Below are 20,894 nucleotides of genomic sequence, written 5' to 3'. Positions count from 1 at the left end.
CTTCCCTTCCCTTCCCTTCCCTTCCCTTCCCTTCCCTTCCCTTCCCTCCCTCCCTCCCTTCCTCCCTTTCTTCCTTCCTTCCTTCTTTCCTTCCTTCTTCCTTCCAACTTAAATCTAGGGCTATTTTGTACTAGAACACATTATGGTCTACTTTGGTTTCTAATGCATTGTGCAAACAGATGTACCAGCTCTAATGCAGGAGAAAAGCAATTCCTAATTATTCTATACTGACAGCAAGAATGTGTGTCTAATAGAGTTAGTCTATGGTACAGAGCATTTTGATTTGGTGGACTTGGGAGTTATATGACCTCCCTAAGCCTGCCAGCTCTGCTACTTATTTGACCCAGGGAATGTTACTAACTTTCTCTGAGTCTACAGTTTTCAATCTATAAAAGACAGCATGATAGTTGACAGTTGGGTCAATGTAAGGATGAAAAAAAAATCATATTCCTGGCATGCTTCCTGGCTAAGAGTTCCCGAGATCTCTACTTATGAATCCCTGGGAGTGCTCAGAGTGTACAAGGAACCAAAACTGTAGTTCACAGCTATGTATCAACCTCTGCAGCTGTACAGTTGAATAAAGCCTGGGTTTGAAGACTGGGCTATGAAGAATAGCCTGTAGAGGTTAAGTATTAAGAACAACTGAGCTATCTGGGTGTAGTCTGTAGATGAAAGAGCTGGGCAGTGGGTATGTTTTCTCTCTCTGCAGTTTGGCTTTCTTGGTTAAAAGGAAAGGAAGAGCATGAGGAAGGAAGAAAACTAGATTCTATATTCTCATTTACAGATTTTTCTTTAAAAGGTAAGCTGACAAGGAAGACAATAGTCCCTGAATCAGACAGGTTCATATGGGTAGAGATAGGGAAACTCATGACTGCTTCAGTGTTTCATCTCAAAATATGAAGGAAAAGCAGAGAACTCCATCCTGAGGGACAAATGGGCTCCCTACCACTAGACTCATGTGCATAGAAAACCTGCATTGTGTGGGGCTGTTTCTTGCATAATTCTAGCTCCACCTACCCTAAGCTGAGCAAGATAAAAGTGCCAGACTTTGAATCATCCTGTGAGTGTTTATAATATGCACTGAGCCTATGGAAATGTTCAACTACTTCCCCTAGAAGTACACTCACTTCTTTACAAGTAAAATTGCTGGATCCCTACAAGAACCACACCAGATGAGGACATCAACCAAGGTAGGCCTCTTGCTTGAGGTTAGGAGGAAATAGCCTACTGTTATTTTGCAGGCAGGATGGAGGGAGATAGCATCGTCAAGGGTCCTAGCCCTCACACTTAGGTATTCATTGCTCCAGGCTTCTCCCAAAGATGCAGGGAACAGGGCACTCTACTCAGCTTCCAGGATGGCTCCTTATCTCTCATCAGGCCCTAGGACTTTAAAGGCCTGGGCTCCCATGCTAGATGCATTTAGGTCACCATCTCCAAACAGAGATGAGCATAGCCTATTGACTCTGGCTGCAACGAGCTGGTGTTCCTAATGTCAACACTAAGTAATGATTAGTGAAAATAAGAATATCAGAGTGACAAAAGAGGGGGAAAACCTGATTGGAGAGTGGTGAGGTCGGAGATGCGACATACCAAAGAGTGCAAGGGTCCTTCATAATTAGGAGATGATGAAGCCTGTCCTCCGTTTCTAGACCAAACAGCGGTGCCTGCTGATATTGAAACAAGAAATACAATCAGAGCTGTGCACACTTAAAACCCACTGACACTTAAAAAGGAGCAGTGCTGATTTTCATTAGTCAATATGATAAACACACTTAATCTTCCCAGAAGAAAATCTGGGGGTCGGGAGGGGGGAATCTTTCAAATGTAAAACATATAGTCTTTTCATGGGCTCACGGTGTCCTCTGGCTGCTCTGTAAAAAGGAATATTTTATTGGGTCTAAATTTTAGCTAGCAGAACTTCTCTGTCACTGGAGATCGGAAGGTCACGGTGCTTTCATGAGTACCTAGGAGGAGGGGGTGACTAGGCCACGGGAGGCCAGACTGTGTTCAACCAAAATTCCCTTGATGCAAAAACAAAACAAAACAAAAACTTTACCCTTGTAAAGGATGAGATAAACCTTTAAAAACTATTCATTGATTTACTTACTTATTTTAGTGCTGGGGCTTGAACTCAGAGCTGAGCGCACACTCTGCACATACTCTCACTTGGTCCCTCAGAGACCAAGGAAATTAGGTTAGCTCACAGCACTTTACCAGAGCAGAAGATGTAAAACTCCCTCACAGTAAGAGCTAAGTAGTTTCTTCTAACAAGCCTTTCAGAATATATATTCCCTATATCCAACTTACAAAATAAAAATCACTTTTAAATTGAAACCAATTGTAAAGTTCACATCCACTTTGAAGACTTATAAAGTCCATAATTCAAAACAGAAAATTAAAAAAAAAAAAAAAACACAAAAAACTGTGATCTCTCAAGATCCCCAGCCCCGGTGCTGCCAGCACATTTAAAATCTATTCTTCCTGTCTTTTCTGGGTATGCCTGTGTATTTTTATGCTAAATAAAAATAGGATATTTTGTTCAATTACTTTTCTTGACAGAATTTGGACAGAGCCGTTAGTGTGAAAATAGCAATCTGTCCCCTTATTTATATCTTCATAAAAGTTCTTTCTTCCTAACGTGTGGTCTTCCAAAATCCATTATGAGGACCCAAAAGAGTGGCTTCACTGGACTTGCTTCGGACACCTTCTACCTACAGCAGGTCGCTGAGCCCAAGGCCGTATTGAAGGCCTGTGCTTCCTGCTCCTGTCCTCACCTACAGGGCAGCAGCAGGACATGAGCACCAGGCTCCTGAGCACCCATCTCTCCTATTATTACTGGCACAGCCTTGGCAAATCACTCAGCCTTCTCTCGCTTTGGTACACGCATGCGCAAAACCAGGACATTTGCCATTGGCTGCTCTCGCACCTCAAGAGCACGAACTAGCTGCTTTGTTTGAAGTGGTAAATGTGGCATTCCACCTGCCTCTGCACTCCCCTCCTGTTGTCTCAAGACCTTTGTACTCAATTCTCCTCTGGTTCCGGAGACTGATATTTGAGACAATTTCTTTTCAGAGCCTAAGAATCCGGTGCCAAGCCAGAACAACAGAACACTGAGCTTTCCTTTCCTTTTGTGCCATGGACAGACCAGGTGGTGGAGTGGGGGAGGGTGGTGGCGGCGGCACTCGTGTTCTGTTACCATCTCAAAACCACTCTGCTTCTTCCCAGTTTCGGTTTGGTAACCCAGAACTGACTCGCTTCAGGATCCAGTTGATTCTGTCACTGTCCTATTCTGCTAACTCCCTATAGCACAGAAGCCGAAATTCCATCTATGCTGCAGCCCTTGCCTCTTAGACTCTTTACAGGGACTCATGCGAGGGCTGCACCCAAACATTGGTATAGGATTTAGATAAAACAAATCTATTGTAAAGTCCAGTAAGGCCAGGAATACATGGACAGCTTTGTATGTAAGACACCTTGCCTTCTTTTCAATGATCTGAAACACAGACAAGGCAAGGTTGAAGACAAGGCAAGATCTAGTATACCTTGGAAAAGAGAAATGAGTTCCTTTGTAACTGTACGTATGTAATTATGTGATTAGAAGCCATATACCATAGTAACGTTTTACATTTTAAAGACAAACATCCCCTTTACTTCACACAATTGCATAACAATTTATGTACAAAATTGTACTTTGCTCTAAATATTTCAATTTAGGGAAGGCTCAAATGTCTTCAGGGACAGACATTTACATAGCCTACACTTGGTAATTAAGTGGTAGATATTTATGACTGCATTAAGCATTTTTTGAGAAATTTTGTTGGAATACATGGTTCAGCTTTTGAACATCTGTACAACTAAGAAAAGTTTAAGAAATGCTTTTTCACGTAATTTTTTAAATGGATACAAATGTACCCTCAGATTATAATTTCTGTCACGCATCCCATATTATTTGTCTATGGGCATGCTGTTTTGCAACCTCTGTAGGCAAAGGGAGTGTAGGAGTTGTTCTCTGTAAGCTGCTATGACCTCGAGGTGGAATTTAGAATACGGTACCTGAGAGCGAAGGAGGGGAGCCGACAGGAGTCGAAGGGTTGGATGAAAAGCTGTTGTTCGTGTGATCTGGAGAATAGATCTTCAAACAGTGGAGAGGAAAAGAAATTCTCACTTATTTTGAATACACACATTTTAAACAACAAAAGTCTCCCTGCAGTTCACTTAAAACCCACAAGTCACAAAATGCATGCAGCATTTAACTGCACTATCTACATTCTAAAATGAAAAAAAAAATGCAGCAATTAAAAGCAGCTCAGTCTCCATGTGGATCTCTGAGGGAGTGGATCGGGGCCTGCCTCTATCATGAACTCAGTTGACTGCTCTCTGATCACTTGCATTGACGATGCAGCCTTGCCAGGCCATGGAGGAAGAGGATCCGGGCAGTCCTGATGAAACTTAACAAGGTATGGGCAGATGGCAATAGTGGAGAACTCCCCCTTTCAGTGGACTAGGGAAAGGGGATGAGGGAGGGATGGGGAGACTGGGGGGAGTTGAGGGAGGGGAGCTTCAATTGGGATATATAATGAATAAATTGTGAAAAAAAATAAAATTAAAACTTTCTTTTCAAGTGAAGTACTGTGGTGATGTCTGACAAAAACTGGGGTCAGCCAGCTTCAAGGCCACCTCTTTTCCCACCCAGAACTAACTGCAGACAAGCCACAGAGATACTGCTTTCTAATTTTCCTTTCTTTCTCCATAAAACAAGGGGCTGGATAGTATTATGTCTACTGTAAATTAGAGCACTTGAGAGCAGGACACAAAAGAGCCCAGGTTAAATAGGTACTTTCACTTAGAACTCAAGGCTGACATTAGCTGAACTTGATTTGTGTTCACCATGGGAGAGAAAAAGCAACCAAAGACACACATTGTAGGAGAACAGATTCCCTCTTACAAGTGTAAACACTCAGGCTCAGGGTTAGTCTTTAAAGACAATGCAGGAACAGTGCTCTCCCTGAATGAATAAGGAATGCTTTTTTGTCACTAGGCAGTACACAGGGATTATTCAGCTCCAGTTTACTGGCAGTGGGTAGACAAAGCAGTGAGATTAAGTCCCTCAGGGGCCAAGGAAGTGACAGGTCTCTACTGAACTTGAGTTGTCATTTCTTCCAGGTAACGTTTCCAAACTGTCTTGAAACTGACTCTTGAAGACTCCATCTTAGCTAGTCAATGAATATCTATAATACACACACACACACACACACACACACACACACACACATCTCTTGAGCTGAAAGGCCCAGAAATATCTCCAGACCCTCACTGAAAGTGCTAAGCACAGGGGTGGAATCAGATGAACTAGGCTAGCCAGAGGAGGTAAGAGAGCTTTCCCTTAAAGTCTCAGTGATCCTTACCCCCCCCCCCACCCCTGCTAATCAAAGCTATTTGCATTTATTTTCTAAAATTCCATATGTCCACTTCTGATTAAAGTTCACCCTGCTACAGGCGGTGCCTGTGGAGTCCAAAGTCAATATTTCCTCACCGAAGCCAGGGCTTTTCCCAGAGCGTCTCCAGTCTGGGAACTGCCTGCTGCCCCAGTTCCTCTGTTTGCTGCAAAAACAAAAGACAGAATATGAAAACCAGGCAGGGAGACATCTCACAGTTTTCTATTCCTGGTCCATTTACTCACAACTTAATTGCATTTTTAATGCTAATTACAACACATTAATCTTTAATTAGCATTAATTTGTTTGCTGAGGTAGATGTCAAATATATTCACGTTACATTTTTTTTTTTTTTTGCAGATAAAATATAAACCTGACACCTTGATTTGAAGACAAAGTGTTTCCCCTGCTATTAGTTCCTCCCAGTTGCCGAGGAGTAGTTGCTGGTGACAGGCACCACGCCAGGACTTGGTGCTCATCATCACTAAGGAAAATTTGTCATTTGCAGGACCCTAAATGTCCTCAAAGTCCAACATAGTTTTTTTACACATCACTGAATTATCTTCATGAATAATGTACACCAATTTTCAAATACAGAAAAATTTGATCGACAGCAAAATGGGGCATTCATCTTACTGTCGCACAGTTGTCTTGCTAATGAAGAGAAAGAATATTTTTATTATTTTAAGTATACATTCCATATATAAAACAAAAGGTATTATTAATAATAATGCAAATGTTACAGTACGTAATGCAACCAACTTCTTTGCTGAACTCCATTTTTTTCCACTAGAACCATGTGGTGAAATGGGGGTTGTTATAACAGCTTTTCACTGACACACTGACTAGGCTTGGAAATGGTACCTTTACTAGTAGCTCAACACTAAGCAAACAGAACTTTAGGATAGGCTCTTAGTGTTCTAGGAGGAAACATTAAGTCAACTGATGAATTCAACCAAAGTTTCTTTGTACACTTATAATGACGTTTAAATTCCCCAGTCTTCTTTTGAACAGGAGACACTTTTAGCAAAACAACTTGTACCATCTTCTTCTAGACATGAGGTAGTATATGATCATGACTCCAGTGGTCAAATCCAGAGCTTTTCTGGTTCCTACCTTCATGCTCTGGACCTCTGCTTAGTGTAGCCACAGTATGATTGTGACTGTCATACATTTGCATGCTGGGTATGCCAGCTCAGTGATCTCTTATACATGCTTTACTCGATAACCACACAACCCACACAGACTCATTTGCTCGCTCCTGAAAGGTGCCACCTGAACGACAAAACATACATTATCTTCGGAGGAAAAAAAAAAAACAAAACACCTCTTTTTTCCCTATTACAAATATATGATGTAGATAAGTTGTATGAATATTCTAGATTGAAGGTGTTGGTATATTCTCAGGGCATGTGTCTGGTCATCATAGAACTGGACAAATAAAAACAACTTAGAAAGGTATCAAGTCATTAAAATATTTAAGGTAAAAACTGCTGAAATTACTTGTAGTGTGAAATTGGGGACTTCTGTATTACAGAGCTTTAGAAATAACTAAGTGTTTCTAAAATGACTGGTAAATATTTAAAGACACAGACAATACATCCCATCAATACATATTATTACATTATCTGTGGAAGTGATTATCTTTTTTTATTAAGCAATATTATCTTTTCATTATTACATGTTTAAATGGAGATTGCAGTCAAAATAAATTGTGATAGCTGCCTGAATTGTATATAGATCTCCATGAAGTGAATGCTCAGAGAAACACTGGTGAAAAAACAAACAAAAAAAACCACATTTTTTAACCAAGAACCTAAACAAAAAGGTAACAAGAGAACCCCTCCACAGATGTAGCCCATGGCAGCTCAGTCTCCAAGTGGGTGCCCTAGTAAGAAGAACAGGGACTGTCTCTGACATGAACTCAGTGGATGGCTCTTTGATCACCTCCTCCTGAGGGGGGAGCAGCCTTACCAGTCCACACAGGAGGACAATGCAGCCAGTCCTGATGAGACCTGATAGACTAGGGTCAGAGAGAAGGGGAGGAGGACCTCCTCTATCAGTGGACTAGAAGAGGAGCATAGGGGGAGAACAGGGAGAGAGGATGGGATTGGGAGGGGACAAGAGAGGGGGCTACACCTGGGATACCAAATGAATAAATTGTAATAAATTTTAAAAAATGTAAAAAAACACACAAAAAATAACAAGAATTCATCAAAAAAAAGTTGCTATAGCAGTAGCTTTCAGAATATTTACTCTTCTTTTGAACAATTTTAAAGGAAGATTATAAATTAAAAAAAAAAAAACCTATCCTTCCATCCATTTATTTTCAAGATAAGAAACAGAAATACTTGAAAGACCAATAAACATATTCTAAGGACATCCACAAAGTAAATTATGTATCACATAAAATGATACTGTTAAAGAGAGGATACTCTTAGTGTGATTAAAAACATTTTAGACTTACTTATTTTGTTATTTTATGTGTATGAGCATTTTGCCTGTGTAATGCATGTGTACCACATTTGTGCCTGCTGCCCAGGAAGGTCAGAAGGAGGCTTTGGGTCTTCTGGGACTGGAGTTACAGATGGCTGTGAGCCACCATGTAGGTTCTGAGAATTGAATATGTGTCTTCAACAAGAACAACAAAAGGGCTCAGCCCTGAGCCAACACTCCAACCCCAGTGTGATTTTTGTTTTACAGCATTGAGTCTTTTAAACTAAGCTATTAGTGTCTTCTTTATACAAAGAGATATTAAGACTCAGGAAGCTGAATCAAAAATAGAATCAACTCCTTACCTCATCTGGTCATAAAAATGTTTCAGAAAACTACAAAGGCTATTCATGCAAGGCACTGATAAGAACGGACTATTTTTTTAGCATGAAGCCATTTTACCTTACAAGAGCTGGACAGGCCAACCCAAAGGCTTACGTTTCACAGCGGTTTACTGGGGCTAGTCTACTGTTTCACTGGGCATGCCTGTTGTTCTGTTCCAGGGGACACGCAGGGGACACTTTTTCAAAATGAGACTGGTCTCTCTTAAAGACGTCTCTTTTTATTCGTGTGACCAATAGATAAAAGGACACACAGAATTAGGAAGGAGATACATCTTTAATTCTCAAATGGAATAATATTTGGTTTTGGTACTGAAAAGTAGGTCAGGCTTAGCAAAACACATATCAAATCCACCTTTCAAGCTTCAGTATATTAGGACTTCACTACTATTTTAGTACCTCAGTTTTGTCAATATATATTATTAGAAGTCTCTAATGTCCATGTGACAGAAATAAATATGAAATTCATTGTCTTCATGTGTTTTCCAATTTACTTTACTTTGGTTCTAATCAGTTTCTTTTGCTCAAACAGACAAAAGGACAAAACATAAAAACCCAGCTTCTAAGTGGAAGTACAACATAAACATGAGCGGAAGATGAACAATTATGAAAAGCCTTGTAGTTTGGTAGGTGGGTTTGACCCCGCCGGCCACTCAGGGCTCGGAGGTCTCACACCAGGTGCTGTTGCTGGCTAGATGAGGCGCACCAAGGTTTCATACCCTGTGCGCAGCGGTGGACCCACCCTGTGTTTGTCTCCACTTTGGGGAAATGGTGATTCCCATCAGCACACACCCCAAACAAAATACCAAGACCAGCAGTGCCTGGGGACCAGCCCTGAGAACGGGAACCTGGAAAGTATGTTTCTCCTTTATTGCACACCCATAACCTGAGACAGAGAGCAGAGGACATCAAAGGCAGAGGAAGTGCAATCCGGCATGCTCCCCCGAGAAGGACTGCTTTAAGATGAGGCTCCTCTGGGCTGTGCTCAGTGACCCTCATGTCATTAAAGTGCTAAGGAGAAGCATAACAGCGCCATGAGTTTCTCCACAAAGATGACTGTAAAGTGGAACATTGCCAACACTCCTCCGAGACTCTCAGAAGAACCTCCAACACGGGCCGTGATGTACAAACGCCACGTGGGAAGGGCTCCTAACATTCATGGGGGAAGGTAGGCCTCCTGACTGTGTGCAGGAACGGGTGGAAGGGCTTAAATCAAACTCATTTATTGCTCTCCATTGGTGGTCTTTTATAACTACAGGCCTGACACTGCTGGATAAAATGTATCTCTACTCTTCAGTCTGTGCCTGGTCATCACCCAAAATTCATCTGAAGGCTCATGATCCTCATAAAACAAGGACTGGATATTATGTGACTAGTTTAATAATAATAAAAAAATGACTATGAAACCAAGCCCTCTAGGGAAAAAGGACATAATGTTTCTACTAGAAAGCCACATCCCAACATGCTTCATGTCACACAGACATGTCAAGAGGAGTGAAAGTTGCAAGGCAGATTAATTTATGAACCAGATAGATATTTTGGAATAATCTTTAACATGTGGTATATTAAATCAAACTTAGTAGCCTGTCCCTTCAACACTATTTGGTTTGAGGTTTCAAAACTTGGGAAACACCATTTTTTTTTTCCCTCCCGCACTCAGAAGACAGGCCACTGAGAGACCAATAAAACAATAGTGGCTATTATAAAACATTACGCTGTTATAGGCCCGGCTCCCTGTGAGGGACAGGGAGGATATGCGGTCCCAGGTCTCAAAGCGCAAAGCTGTCAACGTACACGGACGCTGACTCCTGAGAGAGGCTGCGCATCGCTGAGTGTGTCTCAGGCCTGGAACCTCCATGGCCCATCCCACAGCAGAAGGTTCCCTCCCTCTTGATCAGCAGGGGCTAACTTTTCAGGAAGGAAGGAAGTAGGACAGCGCCGCACAGGGCACTGTCCCGTGGACATCTCTGCTCCTGGCAGCTGGCATCTACTAACTTCCTCTGTCTGCGTATCTGGATCAAGGGGATCTGGACCCTACTACTTCTGACACAAGCCAGCTGCCTGGCACTGAAAGGGTATTTAGGGATGAAACAGAAGTGCTCAGAAGGCGAGTGACTTCCTAAAGGTCCCTGGTCAGCTCTCACCTTGCCCCAGGCACTAAACCAGCTGAGCTACCATGCTGTGCCCTATTAACCCCATTTATCCCATGGTGCCTCTGAGACCCTTCCAATTCAGAAATGGCTAATGTAATCTCCAGAATATGCTGGTATTTGCTAGAAAGAACAGGAATGGACCATAAGCCATACCATGAATGGTTATGTCATTAAAAATCTCATAAGTTGTTTTTTTTCCCCCCCAAAGCCCTGGCATTGAGCATTGAAGAGCAAAAAGAAACAAATAAGCAAACAAAAAAAGATAAGGTCAGTAGTCTCAGCAAGAGAAATGGCAAGTGACCCCTAACCTAGGCGATCCCCAACCTAAGTGAGCCCCAACCTTTCCATCTTTGGGATGCAGCAAAGGGACAAGAAATGAGGTACAGGCCCAGAGAGACTGTCTCTTAACGTTCTGGAGCTGTCTTATACCACAGACACCGTGAGGGTCCACAGTTAGCTTAGGATAATGGCTGACAACCACGGTGAAATATCATCACACAATACTGAGACACAGGACAGCCTCCTGAACCCCGAAAGCCTCCTCAGACGTCAGTGCCATGCTCTGGAGGGGATGCAGTGCCTTGCAACTTTGTGCCAAGAAAACTTGAAGACTGGGCTGTCCATGTGTTACTGCTCGAACCCTTTCTTACAACATTAGTGCTCTTACATTTTTTTTTTCCTACAGGATCATGTGTGTAATCTCAAACATGTGTCAGGCTATGTGTTCCTTATTTACCAATTATTTAATTAGCCCTGTTTGTTCTTTGAGATACAGGCAATGTAGTATTTCTTTATTTCCTGCATTTCAGAATGAGTGAGTATAGGCCAAATATTTTCAAAAGTCTACAGCTGTATCCCATTAGCCCGCACTGTTTGTTAGGGCAGCACACTGACATCAGAAGGGAATGCTTCTCTTCATGTTCTGCAGACACGCTGCCATCACTGCCTCCTTCCAAACACCAAACCAAAGCCGAAGAGAATTTTACACGAAGACATGTGAGTACCAGAACTCCATGAGAATAAGGCCTATAACCGGACTTCAATTTTCTTCTGCATATGTATACAAGGAATTGGAGAGTACATTATTTTAAGGCAGAGCATACTAGAATATTCAAGAACTTTCTCCCTTAAAGTAACTTATGTATTTATGCAAACTTAATAAGGGTATTTTTTTCTCTGTAAGGCTCAATTACCTGACCTACTTAATTTCTAAAAGACTATTTTAAAATTATGATGCTTTTTTTATTATTTTTCTAATGAATTTTTGATAAGAATATTAATTCTTATAAGATAATTTATTATAGTTAAGTTTCCTAAAAATTCTGTCTGGGTTCTAAAAGTTTCATATTTTCCTTTTTAAATTGGAGTCCTTCACAATTATGTGGACATTTACCAGGACCTGGAGGCTTACACACATAAGGCTAAGTTCAATTTTAGTATGCAGCTGGGCTTTTCGTTTGTAGGACTCAACAATTCCTCTGTCCTGACCAGGAGACTGCCATTTGTCCACGAGCTGATGGTGAGAGGGCCATCTAAAGCAAGCAAGCCTCATCCTCACTGCACTGGGCAACTAAGCCGTCCAAGATTTACAGAGCCTGAACCACCGTCTGTCTTTCACCCCAGGACACAGGCCTCACTCACATAAAGACTGAAGATTAGGTCCACAGAGTAGTTTCACAAAGAGTGCCTGAGTATGTTCTCCTGAACTCGGAGGTCCGTCCCACATCCATATCTTCCTTAAAAAGAAAATGACTCAAACCACAAGTAGACAGGAAATCTGTCATGTACGAGGATGAATGACTGGCCACCCTTCATAACCGACCTCATGACTGCAGAAGGGGCTTTCCGTCTGTCAAACCACACTCAAGTGAAATGTGCCCCCTTCAGCCTTTCAGTTCTGCACTTTTCTTTCTTTCTTCTTGTTTTTCAAATCTGCCCAGACTTCGCTAGTAGCTGCTAAAACTTCTCCCATGTGACCTCTGTCCATAGCTCACCAAGGTCAGACTAGGGTAACATACTTGTAAATGTTCCCTTATGGAAAGTTCCAGAAATGGAAACTCATTCTTAAGTTTGCTTGTCTGTGAGATGTGCTAGGAGAGGGCTGCTAGGAGGCCCTATCGTAAGTGTGAAATAAGCTACCGGATAAGCAAGCACGGATATAGTTAGCTAGAAATTGTATTTTTAACACTTTAATACCATCTCCTTCAGCAAAAACTATCCCACATAAGTGATTTATACAATTCCCAGTGTTCAAAGAAATGAGAGAAAAAAATTACAAAGAGCTAAAGCAGTCAACAGCAGCATGTTGTTTTCTCTAAAGCATCCCCTGCGTTTTTCATCAGTGAACCTCTGGGAATGATCTCAAAGGCCAACCTGTTATAGTTTGAATGTGAAATGTCCCCCACGGGCTCATGTATCTAAACACTTTGTTCCTAGTTGCCAGTGCTGTTTTGGTCAGCAGACACATACCACTGTGGGCATGACAAACGGGGACAACCTGACTCTGTTTATGTTCCCTTCTCTGTTTTCTGATCCACTGAGATGTAATAATCTACACTGCAAGATCTACCCTCAAAGGACAAGGTTCCAGGCCGTGTTAGACTGTGTCTCTTCAAACCACGAGCTCAACCCAAACTCTCCTCTCGGGAGAGGAGAGAGTGTTGTTTCTCTCGGGTATTTGGTCATGGCGACAAGAAAAATAGCCAATGCACCTGTCAAGTGCGGCTTAAAATAGAACAGAGTAGGCTGTAACCAGGAAGGCTGGGTTTTATGAAGACCCTGGAGCATCTAGATGTGCTATGTAACAGAACGAGAAGCTTCTGAAGGCTGATCCACAGCTGCCTCCCGACCAACCAGCATCTTCCCGAAATGCCCCTCCCAGCTCTTCCCTCAGGAAAACAAACAGTATTGGCAGAGATCCATCTGCACTAACAGACCACAACAGACATCAGAGGTCATGAGCAGATGATGCATTTGGCAGAAACAATCTTCCAAGCCTAAACTTATTACAAAGCCCACAGGAAACAATTTCTGGCCCACTGTTACCCAGACATCTCTCCTGTGTGAACAAGCACTATTTCTCTACATGAACTCCATAATGCTACATTCTCAGAAGGGTGAGTTCATCTAGCTATTAACACGACTTTTAGTTGTTGAAAATTTCATGTAGACAAGGCTTTGAAAGACAGAGACATAGCATGGTTAAGAACTTAACATGATGGTCAGTCTCTGAGAAGTGCTGAATTACTACTGCTATTAAGTGTCATCCTTTCCCTTAGTTCACTGGTTGTCCATGAATGGACTCAAGAAAACTTTGCTTGGCTACTGTTTGAAAGAGTGAGATGTGAGAGATTCTGGGTCTACTTAAACCCTTATTTAATGACTCATAATGGACAATAAAGTCAAATTTCAGTTTCTTGTCACTAAAAAAGTGACTCTGGGCAAAGCAGTGATTCATGTGTTCACTCAGGGTTGTGGCAAAAATTTATTGCCTACCTATAATTCCATTCTGAGGGGAAAAAGAGGGCCCGCCTTATTAAAGCCTGCCATGGAGCCCTGGCATTGGGGCTGGCAGGGCCATCACTTACCCATGATGCTGTCTGTCCCGTTGGCAGGAGGTGTGCAGGAAGAGGTGCTGTAATGGTTTGAGCCACTGCGATGGAACGTGGACATCGGAGGAAGACTGGAGCTGATGTCTGCCGAGGAGTGGGATGGGTAGCTCTGCAGAGGGGGCAGAAAGGAGGCCACGTTCACTCACCGCATACTTAGTTTTCTCATACTTTTTTAAGAACTCACTGTATTGCAAGGGAGATGCTTTCATAATTTCAAAAACAGTCACACAATCATCCTGTTTTATCTAACAGCTTTCATTTTTATAAACAATCAAATACACAGAGATCCAGAGTGGATTTGTCGTTATATCAAATGTCAAGGAACAACACAGCAACCCAGGATGCCAAGAAGAGATCAAAATCCCCAAATCTACAAATCATTGGTTAAAAAAAAAAAATCATCAAATACACCAGAAACACACACAACTTTTTCAATTAATTTTTCATGGCCTACTAAGTAAGTGAACAAGATTTCCCATAATGAATGTAACATACAGATCTTCACGGTTTATGCTACATGGACCCTGGCCTCCAGCCACTGCACAGCATAGTAACAGGAAACTTCTTTCTCTCTAGCTGGATCATATTGCTGAATGAATCTCAGCATCAAGAACAAGATAGGAAACGAAAAACTTAAAAAAAAAATAAAAGCTAAATCTCTCTAAAGCATGAGTGTGGAAAAGCTTTTATTAGTGGTTTTGGCGAATTGATTTGGGACCTGAAGGCTTGACAATGCTTTTTTTGCCCTGAGTTCCTTCTTTGTATACTGTATATGCTATTTAGCTGACTATGAAGGAAGAACATCTTTAAAGGGTCACTGGGCTTAAAAGCATGGCTTCAAATACAATTGGTATACCAGTTGTTCAAATGAATGAATGTGGCACATTAGTTGGCCTGTACCCATCTCATGGGGAGAAGATTAATAAAGGTACACATGGATTTACAAGGACACCTCAAGCTATTTCTTTCCAAACAAACAAAACAAACAAAGAAACAAAAAAACCCAAAACCAACCAACCAAACAAAAAATTGCAGTAGTTGAAAATTACTCTCACTTTTGTTTTCATAAGCATTTGGAGGTGCTGCAGATATGTTAAGGAAAGATATGTAATGATAAAAATTTCACATATGATAAAATTAATAGCTACAAATTTTCATTATATCATCTTTGAAGCTGCATTTAATTATTTAATTTAAAACAGAGACTAGGCAATGAATCTTTATTGGCTCATGACTAAAGATGCTTTTAAAATTAGTTTTAAAATAGAACTAATAGATACTGCAGACACTGGGAAGTACTAAAACCAAGCTTCCCCTCCCCCCAACAAGGAAGGAAAGTGGTTTCTGAGTGCTAGCCAACTGACTTTGGGAGTTCGGCCTCTTTCTTGGAAGATCCTCTCTTTGCTTGCCAGTCTCCTATGAGCGCAACTCAATTATACCTGCATTCTGCCCTGCCATTGCACACTCAATGCCACACTACACCGCCTGTTGTTCAAGTCCATTACCATCATTCTGTGAACTCTCTTAAGGGGAGGGACTTGCGCTCTACCTCCTCATGTTAGTCTCTAAGTAGGACACATCAAATGACAGTACATAGTCATGGACGGTGGACTAAAGTATGACTCATCTGAACGACTACCAAACAACCCAGGTCACGCATCTACACTGCAGAGCTGGGTCTGCCAACAACACATAAACATCTTTGAAAATATCACCTTGGCGTAACATAAGAGAGTTAAACTTAGAAGATGTCAATGAAAAGGTAGACGCAAATTCTTCCTGGGCCACTAGTTAAAACTCATTTACATTTGGGATTTGAAGCTCCCAAGTTGCCCATACAATGTTCTCTAAAGAATAATAGAGTGGGGCTACTCTACAGTATAAATTATAAAAAGACAAGATAAAAATGTAGGACTTGGAAAACCAAACGTAGAAGAGTTGGGGCATAGCTAGTTAGATTTTGACAGCTGGGTGTGTGTGTGTGTGAGTAACGTGGAAAGAAAAATCAAAGACAGAAAGATGTTGTGACTGTACTTTTATGTAAATTGTATTGCTTACTGAGTTTTGGCAGAAATCAAAAGAGAGAAATACAATAATGCAAAATAGTTAATTAATTATAATAATTAGAAAGTGCAACAAAGAAAAAAATCAGTGAGATTTTTTTGGACTCTTCTAAGTTTTTGAAAAGTGGTGTAAAATTTAGGACATGACAAACCAAGGGTTAAAGCTAAGTGCAGACAGTATGAAGAAAAAAAAAATCTCTCCTGTTTAATGGGGAAACCAATTCAATCCATACTAAATCAGTTATTTTCATAGACACATGGAAAATTAGATGTTGAAATAAATTAATGAGATTTATAACTAGATTACTTTTCAATGAGAAGTATCTTGAAAACTAATGTTACTCAGAAAGGTAATAAATACAACACAGAGAACATTAGTGACTGTGAATAATGTCTCTTCTTAGAAGATTTAAGAATCAACTCTAACAGGTCTTCTTGATGTCTTTCCCCAGTTATCGCCGTCTACCCAGCTTGTTATAAAGGTGGTCAGCTCAAGGGCCATGGCTTTCCATGCCCATGCTGTTCACTTTTTTCTTTTTAAGCTTCTGATACCCAACTCTGAGTCTGTTGATGATGCAAGTGTTACAAACATTCACATTGGTGATGTTTGTTATTGACATATAGGTTGGTAATTTGAAGATTCAAAAATCTAAGAACTGGTAATATACACTAAGAATGAAATCGTGCTATAGGCCAAGGTAGTGTTTCACAGTCTTGGCACCGATGGCCTTTTGTGACAGATATTTCATTGCCATAGGGCTTCATAACCGTGTATCTGGTTATTGGCATATCTGGCCTCCACCCACCAGGCCCCAGGCGCATCTATATCCTAGCTGTTACAACAACCGTATCTCTTAAGTGTTGTCTGATGGTTCCTGAGGGCAGCCTCAGAGCCAGTTTGCAAGGTACTGATGATGTGCAGTAGAAAACAAAAGAACTTCCTTCGTGCTGGGATTTCAGAGGCCTCAGAACAGGACACTGTGGCCCCACTAAAGCAATGCATTAAGGAAGTGGGGGTTCTATTCTCCTTTTTCAAACATCTTTGTCAAGTCAGTCCAAATTTAAATTTTCTACAAAGACCCATTCCAAAGCTTTACCACAAACTCCATTCATTGGGGTGGTTCTGTATGTGTATATGCAGCAAGCAGTGATGAACTATGGGATCTGGTGGTAAAAACTGAAACTGTAATGGGAATTTAAAGACTTAAAACGAACTGGTAACTCGACAGTTGCAGTTGAAATACATGGAACTGAAACTTCCTAATTACACAGTCTATTCTCACACGGGGTAAAACAATGAAGTTAATGATGTTTCCGAAATGTTTTACCTTTAGAGATAAAATGGTAGTGGTCAAATTATATCCAAAACAATCCAGGGATGTCTCGTTTCCTCATAAGCTAGCCCCTTTTAGCACAGGGTTAGCCAAATGCTACAGCCCGGAGCTGTGGGGAACCACCACTACTTTCAAGATAAAAGATGCTGACTGCTGTTGTATATTCAAATTATTCCCAATCAGTGTCAGAATCTTCAAAGTCACTTCAGTGAGAGATTGTCATATGGCTAAATACTGAAATTACAATGATAACTAGATGTAATAATTCAATAGTTTCACTCTCAGTGGGAAAACTCATTAGGAAACATAACCAAAGACCTTATTCATTTACCCTTTAAAGCAAGAATCTTACTCTCTGAAATTGGCTAAGCGGCCACGTGAGAATGGGAAAGCTGAGTTCTGTGATGGACACATGGCTTTAGCAACACATCTTCCCATGTGGCCCACCGAGACACTGCTTTAAAATGATGTTTTACACCGAACAATAATACTGTTTCGATTCATTAAAACATTTTCTAAAATGTGCTTGGTTTCTGACTTCAAATTATGTCTTTTTGTGCATCTGAACATAATTTAAGTGTTCCCTCCCCATGCAGTGAACATTAGTAGGGTAAAATCATATCATAATGCAAAATTTTAAAATATGGTAAGAGAAGAAATTACTTCAGGGGAAAGGAAAATAACACGTGGACAAATCTTCAAAGGACTGAAATTCCAACATTTAATATAGGACTCCAAACTTTAATTTGTAGTCATAACTTCCCTAGTTTTGATTATAAGTCCTAGGAAAAGTAGGAAATGATGATGGATAAGTAAAAATATTACCAAAAGATATGCTAATTACAGTTGATATTTCGCTAAGCTTTCACTTGAATGCCTCCTAGTAGGGGGTGGGAGAAGAGGAAATCTGAACCTCAGTTATTTGCTATTTAGTGAAAATGTGCTAAATTTTGCAACATTTTGTGATTTATACATTTGAACTTAGGAGGGCTGACACATAGGCCACTCCCAAATTTACCACCTGCTTCTCGGGAAAAGCAAAGTGCATGGTGCTCTGGGACCAACCACGCATGCATTTTCAAGGATATCAGAACTTTCTGTATCTGGAACCTTTTGGCCGTCAGAAAAGGAGATAAAGCTTTATTTTTGTTTGTTTGTTTTTCTTTCTATGGTATTGATCGAACAAAGGAGAGGACAGAACATAGGAACCTAGAAAGCATTTCACTGATCAGGACAGAAAAAATAATAAGTAAAAATGAGGAAAAGAGAGCAAAAACAGCAAGAAGAAATAAAGTCACAACCAGGGACCATAGGTTTTCCTTCATATTTGTGGGGTTTGAAGGTGTGTGTGTGTGTGTGTAAGTCAGTGTAGGTGTGTGTGTGTGTATCAGTGTGAATGTGTGGGTATCAGTGCATCTGTGTATATGTATCAGTGTAGGGGTGTGTGTGTGTGTGTGTGTGTCATAGTATGTGGGTATGTACGTACATGCAACTGTGCATACACATGCAGAGGCTAGAGCAGGATTTTTGGGTGTCTTTCTCTAGCACTCTCTCCCTCATTACCTCGAGACAGCGTTTCTCACTGAACCCCAAGGCTCTCCTTTTTGACTAGACTGGCCAGCCAGCAAGCTGTTGGAATCAGTCTGTCTTCCTTCTCCACCTCCTTGCCCAATGCCAGGTTACAGGCACACATTGGCATGCCCAGCTTTTTACACGAGTGCTGGGGCTTGAACTTAGGTCCTCACACTTACAAGCACTCCAGCCTCCTGAGTGAGCCCCCCAGCCGTCTCATTTTAATTGCATGGTAATGGCCAATGAATCTAAGTCTCGCGTGACCTGCACCCCATACCCAACTCATGATCTAGACACTGTTTTCTCCTTAACGACAGATTTAACTACGCAAGTAGATTTTTGCCTGTGGTAGTTTTTAACCTGGAGAGAGTCAGATGGCTGTCTCCTCTAAGACAAGGAAACACACGCAGGTGAGTAAGTAGAAAGCATGGGCAGAGTGGAAAATCCTTACTAAGGAAAGACAATCTACACTCCAGCAGCTTTCACTGGGCAGTCTAGCAAAACAGAACATGAGTGGTTCCTGTGTGAGATTAAAACATAAAGCCCAACGGATGTGGAAATTCCTGTTTGCTGTTCCCCGAACTACAGAGAAAACAGAAACCTTTCCTTATTGTAGGTCACAATGGGTCAAAACTGATATGAAAATCCCTGTGATCTCAAATCCTTCTCACTCTGCCCTGCATTCTCCAGAATTTCAGACGGCACTGCCATTGCTGAAGCCCTGCAACTCAAATACTGTGTTTATGAACCGAAGGAAGCTGACATCGCCATAAAGAAAACAGAACAAAACACAATAAACAAAAGGACAATGACAAAGAAGCTCTAGAATGTTTACAGAGGTGATCCGCCTCTGTTGCGCCTTTGATCACAGAAACAATAAAACTCTAAGAATAATAGGCATAGACTATTTTTGCTCCTTTGCAGAGTCCTTGCACACACACAGAGAGGAAACTCATAAACCAGCAGCGCTCTCCTCATCCCCAAGAGCCTTGCTTACCAAACGTTCATGTGGATGCAGGCTACAGTAGCTGCTAGACTGTGGAATATGAGAAGAATTGCCCAGCATTCCTCCATAGCCAGGCTGATTCATTCCACTGGAGGAGCTCCAAGGGTCACTGCTGTGATGGCCATCTGTAAAGGACAAAGAAAACCGTGACTTTTCTGAGGCATTCAGCCTTGCCTTTTAGAATAGGGTTTCTTCATATACTTGAAAAATAACCTCCCGTTGTGTATTCATCTTTGTGTTGCCTAGCTGATTGCATCACACGACAGTCATCATTATTTTTTCCCAAGTGGCTTTTTATATTGTCAAACAAATAGAAACACTGAAGTTTGTGTTCTTAGTAAAAAGAGGGGAAAAAAAAATCAACTGGAAAAGAACAGAACATGTTTCTCTGCGGAATCATGTCAAGTAAGCAAGGTAATTCATGCTGAAAGAAACAGTTCTTAGAAACTCCCAACCCCTACTTTTATGAAAGTAATCCAAAAAGTTAAAGCATTACCAAACTTCAAGGTGGAAATAAAACAGTTGAGACACCACAGTGTTGGCAGGGCTGCAAGCCTGAAGAGCCTACACTGACACGACTACTGGAAAAGAACAGCCCATATTTAGAAGGTTGGGCTTCACTTCTGTGCCATGCACAATACAGAGAATTAATGTTGGGATTATGTTGCGGTAAGTGGGGAAGAGGATTTTCAAATATTTTGATCCTGGGTCATTTTGGTATACGTTGTACGCAACTATCTTAAATCTTCAGGAGTAATGTGAGGGGTGTAGGCATGTCCTAAGACAGAAATTATAGTACAGAATACAACTGACATCCCCTGGATTTCATAAATAAATGAGGTAAAGAGTTTGAAGATGAGTCAAACAGAGATATTGTTTCAAAGTC

The 20,894-nt window shown here is 41.2% G+C and overlaps 1 protein-coding gene across 13 annotated transcripts in view; it reads right to left on the bottom strand.

The window, feature by feature from the left end:
• Positions 1-20,894, bottom strand: part of Tcf4 (transcription factor 4) — a 341,388-nt gene that overhangs the window by 31,142 nt on the left and 289,352 nt on the right. For 8 of the 13 annotated variants that reach the window (XM_055622504.1, XM_055622503.1, XM_055622507.1 and 5 more), the window contains 5 exons: positions 20,000-20,133; positions 14,010-14,142; positions 5,534-5,601; positions 4,054-4,132; positions 1,591-1,667 (listed from right to left, as the gene is read on the bottom strand). In XM_055622504.1, the coding sequence (XP_055478479.1) occupies positions 1,591-1,667; positions 4,054-4,132; positions 5,534-5,601; positions 14,010-14,142; positions 20,000-20,133 (491 nt within the window). The remainder of the gene's footprint in view (positions 1-1,590; positions 1,668-4,053; positions 4,133-5,533; positions 5,602-14,009; positions 14,143-19,999; positions 20,134-20,894) is intronic. The other 5 variants (XM_055622506.1, XM_055622509.1, XM_055622515.1 and 2 more) reach the window with 1 other exon arrangement.

This window comes from Psammomys obesus, unplaced genomic scaffold (assembly GCF_907164565.1).
Source record: "Psammomys obesus unplaced genomic scaffold, mPsaObe1.curated_primary_1811, whole genome shotgun sequence".
Lineage (NCBI taxonomy): Eukaryota > Metazoa > Chordata > Mammalia > Rodentia > Muridae > Psammomys > Psammomys obesus.
This window is presented reverse-complemented; position numbering and strand designations above follow the sequence as displayed.